The sequence below is a fragment of the Manis javanica genome, chromosome 2, assembly GCF_040802235.1.
Source record: "Manis javanica isolate MJ-LG chromosome 2, MJ_LKY, whole genome shotgun sequence".
NCBI classification, from domain to species: Eukaryota; Metazoa; Chordata; class Mammalia; order Pholidota; family Manidae; genus Manis; species Manis javanica.
This window is the reverse complement of record NC_133157.1, coordinates 137,827,798-137,844,018: the sequence shown is the minus strand read 5'-3', so window position 1 is coordinate 137,844,018 and position 16,221 is coordinate 137,827,798. Positions and strand designations below refer to the sequence as shown.

General features: G+C 36.4%; 1 protein-coding gene across 1 annotated transcript in view; it reads right to left on the bottom strand.

Moving 5' to 3' along the window:
- The window catches only part of SNTG1 (syntrophin gamma 1), an 832,887-nt gene that overhangs the window by 73,643 nt on the left and 743,023 nt on the right, over positions 1-16,221 (bottom strand). Inside the window, exon 15 of the mRNA XM_073229494.1 lies at positions 15,208-15,279. Within this exon, the coding sequence (XP_073085595.1) occupies positions 15,208-15,279 (72 nt within the window). The remainder of the gene's footprint in view (positions 1-15,207; positions 15,280-16,221) is intronic.

Here is a 16,221-nt window from a genome sequence, read left to right as displayed (position 1 = left end):
AAAAACCAAAAAGGAGCATTTCAGACAAGACAGCTAGTCCATGTGGAAAAATGATGTACACTTTCAAAGGGACAGTGCTTTTTTATATAACCATGTTTTTAAAAGGTGGATAGTGTATAAACAGAATATAATTATCTAAAGAATCCTTTTGTCCTTGTATTTAATCTGCATTCTCGATTTCTTGTTTAACATATGTGGATCAGTTTTCATTATTATTTTGATTGATATCATCATTTTCCTCATGATATTTTTATTGAAACAAATATAAGCTTTACTACTATAAATTAGCATTACTAGGACCAGAAAACAAGAAATGCAGAAAACAGTAAGATTAATTTATTATATTATTAAAAGAGATGACTTTCAAAATTGCCTATGGAGACAAATGGTTTTAATTAATAGTTATGAGTCATCTTCCAGATTTCAATTATAATATTCTACTTCTGAAAATAATTACATTGTAGCAAAAAAAAAACCCTTCAAATCCATGCTTAGAAATCCATCAGAAGAGTATATGGTTTTCCAGAGAAAAGGCTTTCCAATTAAAAGTCTGTATATTTACTACTTTTTATTATGAATGTGGATATCATAAGGTTATAAACAGCAGGAATCATGGCTGGTCACTGGTCCTGCCTTCAAAAAATAATCCAAGCAACCCCACCTATAAATATCTTGGAAGAATGCAATTCCAAGACTTAGCCCTTAATACTTGGTATGTGCAGACTGTTTATCAATCTTCTGGTATTCCTTTTTTGGAAACCAAATCACTTACTCCACAGTTCATACAAATTTTTTAAATCTTTCTTCAGATGTGATTAAAAACAGGTGGTCTCTGTTTTTTTTTTAAAAGTAACCTTTTATATCCTTGAGAACAATTATCAAGTTCCCTCTCACCTTTCTCTTTATAAAACCAAGTGAAGCTAATTATTTTACCTTTCCTCATAGGTGCTATGTTTAAGCTACTTAATTATCTTAATATCGCTCCATTGCAACCTACCCTGCTTTTGTTTGATCTCTCAAGTAGTAAAAGCCATCAAATAGCCAGAATAGATCTAATGGATCTCACCAACTGGAGCATAAAGGAAATTGCTGTGTGACCTAGAACATATCCTTCTACCTGTACACCTAGTGTGCTGTATCAGTGCCCTGTCTGGGAGATGTAACAAGGGCAGGACATTGTGGGAAGTGGTATCTGGTTAGCAAACTTTTCATGCAATGTGTTCAACTAATCGTGCACATTTTGTCAGATAAAAGGGAAGATGTTGGGGCGAACTGCTAGTGCCCATGGAAGCAGGTGTAATCTTTGGCCTGGCTCTGAGTGCTCTTCTAAAGAACAACTCAGGATAAAACAGAGTGCTATTTACACCCCTGTCCCATTAGATGCTGTATTTTTGCTTCTGTTGTTACATCTTTGAAACAGATACAAATAACTTTCAATGGTGGTAACACTGGGAGCCAGTGCTCTCTCAGAGCCTTTTGGACCCTTGGCCTATTCTGATGCCCACAGTAGGTATCTAGTTGATGCCCAGCTGAAGTATTGTGTGCCTGCTGTATGCCTGGCACTGTTCTGGTGTGGAGACTATCACTGAGCAAAGCACAGGACATCTCTGCCTCATGGAGATTTGTTTTGAGTGGGGATGAGTGAAATCATTGCACAAACAAGAAAATGTTTAATGTAACATGCCAGATGCTGATAAAGCCTGTTAAAAGCTTTGGGAGTGCTAGCCTCTGACATTTATATAAAATGACAAGAAAAGGACTCTGTAGGGGGGGTAACATTTGAGAAGAGGCATGAAGTTAAAAAGTCAGCTGTTAAGATACTTGGGGAGGATGGTAGCAAATTCAAAGACCTGAGGCTGTCATGTGCCAAAGCAGGATGGTGGGACTAGGCAGGTGGCAGGAGGCTGGAGCAGCCAGGGCAGGTGATGGGGTTCCTACAGTGCCCTGCAGAGTCGTGGAAACTTTGGAGTTTACTTTGAGTCAAACTGAAAGTCAATAAGGGGCACGAATTGAATCAGGAAAACAGACAAGAAAGATAAGCCTACTACAGGGGAGATACAAGGGTGACCAGAGTCATGGCAGCAGTTTGGGATAATTTTGCTCACGCACCAGATAATGGTGCATGAGATTTCAGGTCTTCACCACATTTCTGGACATGAACAACTGGAAACTTCACATGGCCATGAGCTCAGGTGTGCAGGAGTAGGGGGTTATGTTAAGTTTGGAATATCTGTTAGACATCCACGTGGACGCATCTAGGAGGCAATGGACACATATGTTTGGAATGCAGGGGAGAGCGTCTGAGTAAAGTCAGAATTACTGTAACGTAAATGGCATTTAAAGCAATGCAACTGGAAAGTGGGAAGGAATATCTAAGGAGTGAGACTCCAGGAAGGACTATTAGCATTACTTGATAATTATGAGTAACTTCTGGTCCTCTTTCATTTTTCTGTATAATACTGCAAACATCAAAACATATTTCAAGAATAAAAATTTCCTTTCACACATACAAAAAGAGCATTATTGTCATTTTTACACATTTCTGTTGAACAGAAAACAGGTTGTTACATATAAGTACATATGACAATAATTTAAAACTATATAAAGGCAGCATATACAGAATGAAATACTTTAAGATACATATTGTTGTTGGAAAATAGACATTATGAAAATAATTGAGCATGGTATAACTCAGAGTCATCACCTATACATGGAATAAAAGATATCCCTTTCTCCTTTTGAGTGTAATTCACTACTATTCCTGACATTTAAAAAATATGTGCCCTATAATGTTCATAGTATCAGTTAATGTTTCCACATCAATAAAAGACAACCATATAACCTTTATATCTCTGATTTTATACAAATAAAAAGCATGCAGGCATTCTTCTATCCAAAATAAGTTTCTGTTTCTGCATTCAAGTTTGATCGACTCTTAGTTAATGCCTATGACTGACCTATATATAGTGTTTATTGCATTAGATCTCAAATTATCAGATTAATAAATACATTCAGTGTTAATTTATCTTTTTTTTAAACTAATGGTTATGACTTTCGCTTATTGGAAAGCATTTGCCCAGAGAACAGAAGTATAAGAGAGAAGATAAACCTAACATAATGAAGTTTAAATATGTGTTTAATTTTATTATTTTGTGTTTGCAGATCCCTTAGGGTTGTTCTGACGGGATTTCAGTGCTGACAGGAAGTCTGCTCACCAGGCCCCTTTCTGTCGGTGAGAGTAGGCTGGGCTGGAGCCCTGAGCACATGCTTGGCTCTAATCTCACCTGCGGTCTCATGTCTACGCTGCAGCCCCATGCTTCCAAGTCACCAGGACCCTAGGATGTTGTCTTGAGGAGACCATAGGTCAAACTGGAGACTGGTGAGCAAAAGAAGTCAAAAAAGAGAAGTGGTTGGGAAGGGCCTTGGGGGAAGTGAAGGACACGGCGACGGCCGTCGGCTTCCTGGGCCCAGCTTGCTGTGCATTTCCTACATTTCAGGGTGAGCAAATTTAGATCCTCTCTAAGCAGGAGAATCTGAACATGATACATAATAGGGACAATGCTTCATGGTCCAATGAGAAAAACTGACTATATTATTTTAAGCGCTTTGATGACATTCACATAATTTTACACTCTGTGTATTGGCCAGCTGAAGTTTCATCAGCATTTTGTCCCTAAGTCAAGAAGCGGAAGCCCATAAAGGGTGTGTTATTTCTGGTATGATTTCCAAATTCTATAGAGAACATTGAGCAGAGAAATACTGTTGGATTCATTCTGTTTGAATTGTTACATTAAGCAAGTCTTTAAAGTGAAATTGCCTGTTACATACAATACCCTTTGTGAGGAAGCAGTCTGCTCTGCATGTCCTCCTCCCACTGGTATACAAGTTAAACAGATGGATCAATGAGGTGTAGGCATTGCAAATGATAGAATCAATTACTATCAAGAGAATTCCTGTAATTAAGGGCAGGGGAGAAAGAACAGCACCCTGAGGGTCAACCATACAGAGGAATATTTCCATCTCTGCCATGGACTGTACACTTCTGGCCCAGGCAGTGGATGGCACCCAGGCTCCCCACTGCCCAGACAGAAGCGTCGGTGTGTGACTTCCACATAGGATGTGGCTGCTGAGAAACATCTGCCATAGAATACCAGCCTCATCTGTGGTCTCTGGGACACTCCCAATTTCTCATTCTATCAAGTATGTGTTTGTGATGGAGCAGAAACCATACCTAGAGAAAAGTAACCTTCAGGAGTTACAAGGAGAGTCAATTTCCAGCTCACCACCAAAGAAATGAGTCTGTTATCTTGATTTCAAGCACTTGCTGTAAAGACTGTCCTCTGATGCCAAGGACAGTCAGGACATGCCACTCAAATACTTACTTGGACTAAAGTAAAATTCATCTTGGTCTTTACATTTGCTGGAAAGTCATCCAGAATATGAGCACGGGGGCTACATTGGATAAAAGTAAAGGGGCCACCCTTGTGGGCATGACTGACACCAATTTAGGCTGACATGCCTTTAAAAGCAATTTAGACACAGAAACTAACATTATCACATGCTTCCTAAGAGCCCTCTCTTAGCATACTTATGCTTACCAATCACCCTAAAGGTTAACTATAATTATAATTCCTGATTTAAGGGTGAGGATTCCCAAAGATGATTAAGTAATTTATCCATGATATATTGCTGGGAATTATAGGGGCCAGTAGTCACACCCAGGCAACCTGATGCTGATTCACACTAACATGTCACTATTATTTCTCTCAACCAACTAAACTAATAATCCTGTTAATAGGACATTCAGAAACTAAGTAAAAATACTACATAATGAATGGCTGAAGTATGAACACGTTTTAGAGAAACAAAAATAAAAGTTCTAAAATGATCTATTGAAATAAACATCACCATAAATATACTCCTAAGAATTGTCTTAGTTCCTATTAAGCCCATTGGATGTTGTTCAGAATAAATGATACAGTAAGAGAATATGAACAATTTCCATTTTTGGAAATTGAACTGTATTCCATGTTTTGATTAAAATTTAACAAAAAGTTAGCAACTATTTCCAAAACATCATAACCAATATCTCCAAAGCATAGCAAGCAAAATATGTGTCTATATATCTATATCTCTATATGCCCTTGGAAAGGAAACCATCTCACAGGAGTGCAGCGTTTCTCTCTCAATTACTCCTTGCTGGCCACAACAAACTGGAACCCTGTAATTTTCTTAGTATTTTAAAAGAAATTAGTAATCAGGTCAATTTTGACAGGTTCCAAATGTTGATGGATATAACTCCCAAGGTAAAATGTAAATGTTCCTAATTAACTGCTAGAAATATATGTGTCAGCTAAAATATCATAGAAATTTAGGAACTTGACAGAAAACTCTTTTTCTTACAAATGTGACATAATCATAAAGCTGTGAAGTTGAAAGGGAAAACAACAACAACAACAATGAAATCTAATCACATAAGTTATATCCAATAAATTTGGTTCATGTTGGCTTAAACAAGCAAAGCATTTGGGTCACTCCAAAGCGCATTTCCAACAGTATGAAAGTCTTCATGTATTTAAAGTTAACTTCAAGACCTATGAGTTCATACTTTAGGTAGAGGCCAGCGATGAGAGAGAGCAGGCACAGATCAGAAAGCAGGGCCCTCAGGTTGCTTCCACAGCAGCAGAGCAGCTGCCATCTAGACAACCTCTAGCACTCAGTTTCTCTGCTTTATAAAGCGGATGATGAGCAACAGGCCTGATCTATTCAACTATTCAAAAGATAAATAAGAGGCAGTGCTCAGTGTACGTTACTGAGCTTCTATAAGAAGTGATATTTATCACAGAAATTGATACCATCAAAAAAAACAGCAGCAAAATAACAACAGTTTTGTTAACCCAATAATTTGTAACAGCAAACTTCTGGTTAATAAAAATGAAATAGTGTGATTGGGGACTGTACTATCTGCCACTGTATCATAAAGATATACATACACACACATATATATATGTATGTGTAAATATTTATTCTAAACCAATGTGAAGGAGATTTCAACACTTTTCTGCAATATTCCTTAATGAACGAAGGCTTCAGAAGGGGCTGACACTCATTCTTCAATGGAATTAAAACTATATTATCACTTTTAAAAACAATGATGTAAGTGTTTGGAAAGCCAGTTTTTAGATTTCATAGAATAATAAATTTGCAAAGTAGAACATTTCTGTAAACCGAAATTCAAAATATTAAGTCTAGAAAGATCAGGGAAAACCCAAAAATAGATCTGAAGGAATTTACACTGAATAGGGAATTACAAATAATTCTCTTAAGGGATTAATCCTTGAGATTGGCACCAAATTGATTAGGGCTACAAACCAATTTTCAAGCTTTCTCCGTACACAAAAGTTATATTGTGACTAACTACTCATCCAAAATTTTCTTAACCAGAGAATTATTATAGAAATATTCATTTTAAATATTTTAAAAACACTCAATTTATTCATATTTTATGAATAATATATACTTTTCATTTGGAATCTGTTAGGAGGATTTTCCTAACATAATTATATTTTCATATTTTATTAAAATTATTGGAGTAAATTAAAATATTAGGATTTAAATATTTTCAGAATGATAGTTAAGCTATGCTTCTTGCTCAGATTGTACAGAAAGATAATTTTTGCAACATGAAGTCAAAATAATTCATAGACACTGCTCTTAGATCCATTTAGATGAGGAAGGCATGCTCCATAACTAGATATTGAAAAAGACAAAAATAGAAATAAAGAGTAGATATTTAGAAAGCAAGAGTAGATATCTTTCTTTTGTGTATTAGGTTCTTAATGACCAGATATGACTGAATCCTATTACCACATCCCATTGCTAAGAGATCCTTGCTTGGCTTAATAAGGATCTTGAGTTGCTTTAAAAGCTTCATGAAAACATTTTAAGTCTGCAAATTTTATAACAAAGGACAAATAAAAATTTTAGAAATCATCAGATGTAAAATTATTTAAAATATGTGGCAAATGTAGGCTTTGCTCATCCCTGACATACAAAATGCAATGAACGAAGGCTGTCACATTCTCTGTGGTAGGTCTCTATTATTTCTACAGAAGGAGCTCAGAGTTAGATGTAACAGTTCTCACCCAGTTCAGCAGCCCTACTTAGGAATACAGCCCATAAAGTTTCTTAAAAATCACCAGGGAAATGTAGTTCTATTACCAGAGGAAAAAAATTAAAGCATATTTTAAGAAGCTTAGATTTTAGGAAGTGATGACCTATTTTATGGCAATTTAATTCTCTAGTGGGACATGAAAAACCTAAGACCTGCAATAATTTTTAAGTGACAATAAAATGTAAATCAATAAACTTTTAAAGTATAATTTAAAAAAATGAAAACTGATAACATATATTCAAAGAATACAAACACATCTTTTTACTAAGATAGTCTCCCTAAGAAACAGATTTTTTCAAAAGTGGCTTCAGAGTCAGCTAGAATCCATTAATACTTGTCGACATAATATTCTACTATAATTCTTCAACTAAATTCTTTAGAATATTTTTGTCTCTAACAAACCATTAGCACTTGACTAATAATCAGTACATTTTTATACATTTTGTTTCATTTCTGTTGTATCTTCATTTATATATATATTGTATATTTGTTTATTTTTGCTTTTATTTGAATAAGATTACTGTTGATCCTCGAGAAATGTGGGGCTTAGGGGATCCAAAGCCCCTGCGCAGTCAACAATCTACATGTAACTGTTGACTCTCCAAAAACTTACTAGTAGCCTACTTTTGACTAGAAGCCTTACCAATGATATGAACAGTCAATTACATGTATTTTATGTTATATGTAATTCATATTGTATTTTTAAAATAGAGTAAGCTAAAGAAAATTTTTTTTCAAATTGTTACATATCTGCAAAATTTTACCAATATTTAAAAAAATCCATGTATAAGTGGTCCCACACAGTTCAAACCCATTGTTCAATGGTCTGTGGTGTAACAAATACATTCTAGTTTTGGAGCACCTCTTTTCTATTATTCCTATTCAAAATGCTAGTAGTGATGGCAAAAGGAACGATAATATTGGATTTAACTTATTAATCACTAATACAATAAATATGAGGTGTAGGAAGTCATATTTGATAACAAAATATGAAGGCCATGAATAATCCACAAATATTTATTTATGATAGTATTATTCCATTATTTTAATTTGACAGAATTTTTTTTCCATTTACTTCTTTCACTATTCTACTCATTTTAATGACACATTTTAGTTACTGTGTATTTGAGCAAAAACCTAATCAGCCCTGTTTCAGAATGTTCATTACAGGCCAGGTTGCCTTTTGGGCATGAGTTCCTGCATTTATACTACATGAGGCATGTGTGTGTTTTCCGCTTTGTTTGTTTTACAGGTCTCATTATTTAGCAAGCCCTGAAATGCAATCATTTTTATTACAATCAGACAAAGAAAATTTGCATGTGAATTACAAAAATTTACTTCTTGAACCATTTGATAATTGCTAATATGATCTCTCATCACCCTCCACCCCTCATGATTGTGTATGCAGTTTTAGCAAACAAGAACATTAGGCTAGTCACGCATTTATCTACAATACAACCATCAAAACAAGGAATTTGACACTGTGTATTGTTCTTCTCTGGTCCTTAGACTCCATCCACAATTCACCAAATCAGAATTTCCTGTTGCATGGACTTGTCTTATCTCTTTAGTTGCCTTCAATGGGAACAACTCCTGGGTCTTTCCCTAGCTCTCATGACCTTGACACTATTGAAGATGCAGGGCAATTTTTAGACTGTGCCTCACTGAGATTTGTGACTAGATTAGATCACATGACACTAGATTGGAGAAGATTATGTTGGAATTCCACATTATTACATTAGATTAGATAGGCTGTTTTCACACAGTTATATTCTGTTGATTACAGTTTTAGCAGGAATGTTGCCGACCTGATATTCTTTTAACTGTGATAATTTACTATCATCCTATCAGACATAATGTTTTTGATTTGTCCCATTAACTTGTTAAGGCTGTTCTGCCAGCCCTCTGCCCTGTTAAGTTATTCTTTTGTCTTTTATAATTACAACCAGTACTTTGTAGTGAGGTACTTTGAAGCTATGTAAGTGCTCTGCTCATTAAATTTTCTAATTATTTACTTATTCTTATGAAGATGGAGTCATGATTTCCTATTTTATTCACTGGATTATAGTCCATTACTATCATTATTTATTTTGAAGATCAGTTTGTTTCAGATGTTCCCTTGTGTCCTTGAAGCTGGCTTTAGTGTCTTTTGATATATCTCTGACATTCTTGGAGCAATTCTTTATTTTCTGGGACAATGCAATGATTTAACCTTATCTTTTTCTAGAGTTCTGTCTCCTTGCAGTGGAGAATGGCGATAGGAAAGTGGCACTGGGCAATGGGTGTGCTCTTCGCTGTGGGCGACCCCAGGTACTCTCGGACAAGTAAATTCTGGAAGTACACACACACACACACACACACACACACACACACACACACATTCGTGCACATGTGTATTTATTTCTATAGCTAACTGTATGTATATTGAAAACTGCATACTAATACTGCTACTTCTAATCAGCAGTACAGGGTGAAATACAGTCTTCTTTCTCTCCTATTTGTAATCCCCTCTGGACAGTGAGCAGTCAGGCTCCCGTTTTGCGTGCCCCATAACAGTCTATTTAGTGGACCAATCTCCCTCCCTCACTCCACATCTCCCCATCATAAACAAAGGCCCTTCTCTTTCAGCCCAGCTGGGTTGTGGTATTTTGATATTTTTTTCTGAAAATGATTTTAGAAGAATATCATTGGGACTACATAGATCACTATGCATATTTTATCAAGAATTTAAACGTGATACATATTAAAAATTAGAAAAGAAAGATCATCTTTGAGAAAGGCTTGTCCCTGCCCCATCTAATGCTAGCTCTGAAAGAGGCATATTCTACGTATCTACAAACCCACACGCCACCACCTGTCAGTTTGCTAGCCAAGTGCTAGAGGTGCATTTCTATGAACAACAACATAAATGCAATTATTTTGAATGAATTCAGATATTCCATGTACTGCTCCTCTGTGTCTCCCCTATGTGGTGGGTTGACAGCAAAATTACTGCACCTGGGCTTTCACATCATGCACTTAGCCCTGTCCTTCTCTCACTAGGGAGAATCTGACCATTGGTACTGACCTCATAAATCCAGCTGTAGGGTGAGATCCAGGCTACACGGGGATAGACATTGATATTGCAAAGTTGTTTTCATTTGAAGATCAAAGAACACACAGTTTCCCAAAAATATAAGAGGGAAAGGTACTGAAGCACTGTATTAGTTAATAAAAATATAATGTACTTTTTATACATTTTCCAATGTGTGTAGTACTTAACTATCAAATGATTCTGTATAGTAAATTTTCTCATTCTAAATATTCACTTCCATGCCTAATTTCATATTCTTACTTTTGCATTTTTTTTTTATTAATGAGCCTCTAAAATTGAATAAGTGACAGGTCCCACAACATCTGGACACACCCCTGTTGCTTGGCACCTGAGAGGGCCTCTTATGGTAAAGTGCAACCAGTGCTGAGACAGTATGTTATCAGTTAATTATCTACAGTATTGGCTTTCCCACTTTGCATAAAATATATATTGACCATCCTGCCTCCTCCTTCCACTTTCTAGAAAAAACAAAACAAAACAAAAAACAAAATTCTAGTTTTTGTTTTTCCTTTTTTATCTAATCTCCATGCTGTTTTGGGTTCCTCTCCAATTGTCCGATCCTAAATTGGAGACATGTAACCGGAGCTGGAGGTGCTATCAGACGCGTTGCCAGACAGGCCTGCATGCTACTGACTACCTAGAATTGAGGGGCGATGCGTGGGTGGCGCATGTGCCCTGCGGCTTCGGGTGGGAATGCTGGTGTCCCTGGTGGCCCGTGGGGGTGGGGTCCCCTGCTGGGGGAGGAGCCGCCTGGGGAGGAGCAAGGGCAGGGCTGCCGGTGGGCATTCACAGGGCTGAGGGACTTTGTGAGCAGGAGGCAGGATCATCACCTCAGAGTGAGAACAAGTACTTTGAAGGAAAGGATGAAGGTTTATCACAGGTTCTAGTAGGTTAGGCAAGAGGATGGATGAAGAAAATGCCGCATGATTGTGAGGCAGAATTAAGGGCTTTCTTAAAGTCCTAGTTTGCAATTCAAAGCACGGTGTGTCCTTTTGCAGCTCCATTCGCTGTACTGCTGTGCTCCCAGCCAGTCATTCCTCTGAAGGAACCAGGTAGACAAGGGCAGCACGAGGGGGCCTGGCCTCTGCAGGCACGCAGCCATCGCGCCTGTGCTGACTGCCGCCGGCCTTCCTTACACCATCTGCTCAAGACCCTGTCCTCCGCCCACCCCCAGCCCCCAGCCCCCAGCCCGTGCCCTTGTTTGGGACGTGCATCCTCTCTGACCAAGATCTTCGCAGCAGCCCATGAGCATCCCTGCCCGCCCCCAGGCCCCCTCACACTGCAGTTAGAAGAGCATTTTTAAAAGGCAAATTCTGTCACTCCTCACGCTTCAAATCCTTCAGAGGCTCCAGTGTTCTCCAAATCCCTTATTACTGTCCTTTCACAGTGATTGTACAGACCTTACAGCCAAGCAAATCATAGCCACCTGAGTGTTTCGTAGTTGTTTGAATGACATATGACCTCTTGGACATCTGGGCAAGTGTACACCTTACTTCCTATGCCCAGAACACTCCCTTCTCCTCCAACTCACCAAATGCTGGCCCCACTGAAACACATCTTCCCCAGTTAACTCCTTTAATAATCATTTAGACTTCAAGTTTATGTAAAGCCTCCTTCAAAATGCCTTTCCTGACTTCCCTGGTTAGCTAGGCTTTTGTGAGCTCAACCCTCTGGTAGAATTGTATTGAATCTCTGTTACCCAGAGGAGTGCTTGGCATGTAGCACTGAATGACTAAATCAGTGAAAATGCATGCACAAATCAGTTAATGAATCGCTAGTCTTCACCACAACCTATACTTTAAAACCCACATTAAACAGATGAAGAAATGAAGTGTATCTGTGCCTGACACATTTGCGAAGAATAATGCATATAGTAACAGAGTTGCCATTTGTTGAAAGCTCTCTCTTATTCTGAAAACTTTGCTCTCATCAGTACCTAACGGCTTCCTCATTCTCATTTCTTTCCAATTTATCAATGCTTATACTAAGAGAGAAAGAGGCAAAATATAGTATAACATTCAAGAGCACAGATACTGGAGACAGACTACAACATTCCAACCCTTAGCTCTGATGTTTAGTAGCTATTTGACCTTGAGCAGTTTACATAAGCTTTCTCTGCCTCAGTGTCCATAGCTGTAAAATACTAATACTGCCTCCTAGTGGTGTTGTAAAGATTAAATAAATTTTACGTAAAGCACTAGGATAATACTGGGCACACACATGTAAACTAAATATACTGGCTATTATTGCTTCATTTTTGTTATTAGTAGGATAGCTTCATATCAGAAGACAGAGGGTTTTCCCCAGTAGTGGTCTCAGGCCAGATGCTCTGTGGTCCAGTTCAGTGAACTGTGCCTTTAAATTTGCCTTATTTGATGGCAATCCCAGACCCAACAATCTGACACTGGGCACTTTGCCAAGCCAGTCATCTTCCAGGCACTGCTCTGTATGCAGGAACATAATCCCTTCAGCTCTGGGGCTTATGTCCACTCCTCTATCTTGTGCTATATGAAATTTTCCTTTGGGAAAGAGAATTCTCAAAGGATAATTTTGTATGTCAAATGTAAATCCATGAAGCGTAGAACATTAGTGTGGTACCCATTAGTGGCAGGAGAGCTTTCTCATTTACATGTAAAAAGTGGAAGTAAATTTATATTTTATTTAATGTATGAAAATATTTATTATCTCCAGGACTCACTCACCTACATAAAAATTGTCCCAAAGCAACTATAGTGACTTATAGCAAATCTTACACAAAAAAAATTAATGTGAAGTGCTCCTTGATTTTAATCTTGGCAGAGGGAAAATGCAGGGGCACTTCTGGATACTTCTGATAGCAGTATAAATTGGTATGGCTTTTCCAGGAGGCAATTTAGATATCTAAACTTGACATGTTGAATATTGTATCAGAGTATGTTCTACTCAGGATTTCCAAAATGCAGAATTCAGATTAAAGGAAATAACTTAGAAGTTACATAAATGTCTACAGTCAAAGATCCATTTTGTCTATCCATTTTTTTTGTCTCTCTATACTTAATGTCTGTGTCACCCTGGTAAAGAATAAGTTCAATGGAAACAGGGACTTTTTGTGCCTTTCTGCCAGCCATACAAGTGATTAGTAGATTACCTGACATACAGCAAATACAAACAATGTAGGTTTTATAAAACAAATGGAGAAGTATCCAAATGGCAAAATTAAGAGATTGGCTAAAAAAATATGGCCAAATGATGGAATACATAAAATCTACCAAAAAGTAATTGTTTTTAAAAATCATATTGGCATAAAAAAATCTGAAGACACATTTTTACATAAAAACATAGATTACAAAGCACATAATCCTAACTTTGCAAAGTAATTTCCAAAAGAAATAAAATATTGAGTATTTATATGGAATCAGACATGATTGTGATTCTCTTGCTTAAAATAGTCCTTATTTCAAATATTAAAATAAACTGAATATGTTTAAATGTTCAAAACAGTTTTTTTTTCTTTTTTAAGAGGGGTTTATAAAGACCATGCAGCTGCTTTGAAATGGTTTACAATTAAGTGTAAATAAGGAGAAAGACATACCTGTTGGATAACTAGTATGAAAAAGTTATATTCATGTATGGATAAAGAATGGACTGATTTGTTAAAGTAGTGATTTTTCTGGATTTCTTTATCTCTTCTTTCTCCCTTTCTGCCTCTCTCCCTCCCTCCTTCCTTGCTTCCTCCTTCCCTCCTCTTTCTTTTTTATTCTTTCTTTTGAATTCCACTAGATTTTCTAAAAAAAAATTAGTTATAAAGCTATCTCATTAGCCATTTTGGTAATTATTTCAAAAAACTGGAGTTGGGTGATCTTTTCCTCAGATGCTGGTACATCCTGTAGGAGCTGCCAGAGCCTTCTCTCCTAACAATGAGCTCAAGCAGAGCAGAATGTTCTTCTACCATTAGGCCCACAACAGGCCTGAAACCATACACAGCGATGAGCCAGCAATGATTCTTTTTATATAGCTCTTGCCCTTTTGTGAATGTCAGATTTAATCTAGGATTATTCTGTATGGAAGAAAAATTATGAACACTTTTGAGCTAAATATATATTTTTATCTCTCTGCCTTCAGACACTTTTGATACATTTTATTATGTGTAAATGTTTCAGCATTTTCCACCCTACTGAGTTTTTAACTGAAAAAGAAATAACTGACATAAAATGCAGGGAACTTAGTTCTCCTTGGTTACACAAACAAGGTTGACTTTAACAAGGATGTAATTATCAATCTGTAGTACTTCCAAGCCTATGAACCCTAGAGTAGAAACTGAATATAAATTAATATTTACGTTTTATAAATGATTCCCATTTTGATTCTTAAAAATGGCAATAGAAACCATTTGGAATTTTACAGAACTCTCTGTAACTTCCTATTTCAACAACTGGGGTCCCACAGAAATGTAATTGATTTAGGACAGCTGTAGACTCTTTTGTATAGTCAGAGAGAGAACCTGAACCTTAGATTAAAACAAAATAGAACTTTCTTCACATATACCTTTATATTTTATTGATTTTCTATTTCCAAGTCTTACCTAAATCTTTTACTTCTGTATTATACAAATCCAAAAAACTATGGTAATAACTGAGGTTTAAATTCAGAAGTATTTCCAATTGAACTTTCTAATTCTTCCAAATGAGCTCCAGCCAGCTTCCTTCTGTTCTCCTTCCCAGATTGAAGGATGGCAGAAGCTGCTTAATAACTATTTAAGCCAGTGTGACGGTGCCTATGTATTTCTGTGTGCATTCTATCTTTATAGATACATACACACACACACACACACACACACACACACACATAAACACACACACACATATATATATACATATATATATATATATATATCACTCATTTTTATGAGATTCTTATGCTGAAGAAAACCCATTAGAATTTCATGACTTATTAATCATACCTTTAGAATCTTGCACATAATTTCATAAACTGAAAATGTTTTCTCTGCTCTGGTCCAGTCCCATGTTGTCACCTTTAAAAAATGAGAAACTAGCATGTCATTTGTTTTAGAAAAAGCCCTTTTCCTTCCTTATTTCATTCAAACAATGCATAAGTGAAACATTCACATACATACTACATAGTCTTTTATTGTGGAATTATTCCCATAGTAGTCCATATGTAAAGTTTTGGTTTCCTCTAGTCTAAACTTTATCATTTCTCTTCCTCTTTCAGAAAAGGTTTTATGTTACATGCAACAGCCTCCATTTGCCCAAGTCTTTACATAGTTTAAACAATATTTGTATTCTCTACAAGTAATATTGTTTACTCAGTTTACCACCAGTCACATACAAAAATGGAATTATATATCAACACTGGCTTTAATTTTTTAAAGACATAATTTATATCAGGAAGTCATTCCAAGACAAAACTGTAACATTTTAAAGACTCTGGACACTACAATGAAGTTGTTTCACTTATTTTTATTTGAAACATACATTTGTCTGTCCCATCATAAGAAATTTTTCAGAGTAAGGATATAGTAAAATGTGTAAATATGAAAGACTTTTTTCCTGTCTTTCTGGTGCTTTAACTTTGTGTAGACCTAGACATTCAAAATAGCAGCAAGTTGAACTTCAATAATTCCAATGCTATGTATTATTAGATCTGAAAGAGAGTGATGGGCATTTGGTATTGATATTCAATAAATATTTATTAAGAATCTACTGTTGTGTAAGGTACATGCCTCTAAAAACAAGATCTTAGGTATAATCATTACTCATACATATTTAATACAAAGCCCAATGACTAGAATATAGAATATCAAAAAATTACTGATTTGATTTAGACAGACTTCTGCCATACGGATAACGTAGTTTGGTTATCATAAATGTCTAAACAGAAATGACTTCTAGACTTTTCAAAGGCTTAAAGGAAATGCTTAATACCAACATACATGTTTAGCAAGATATCTTCA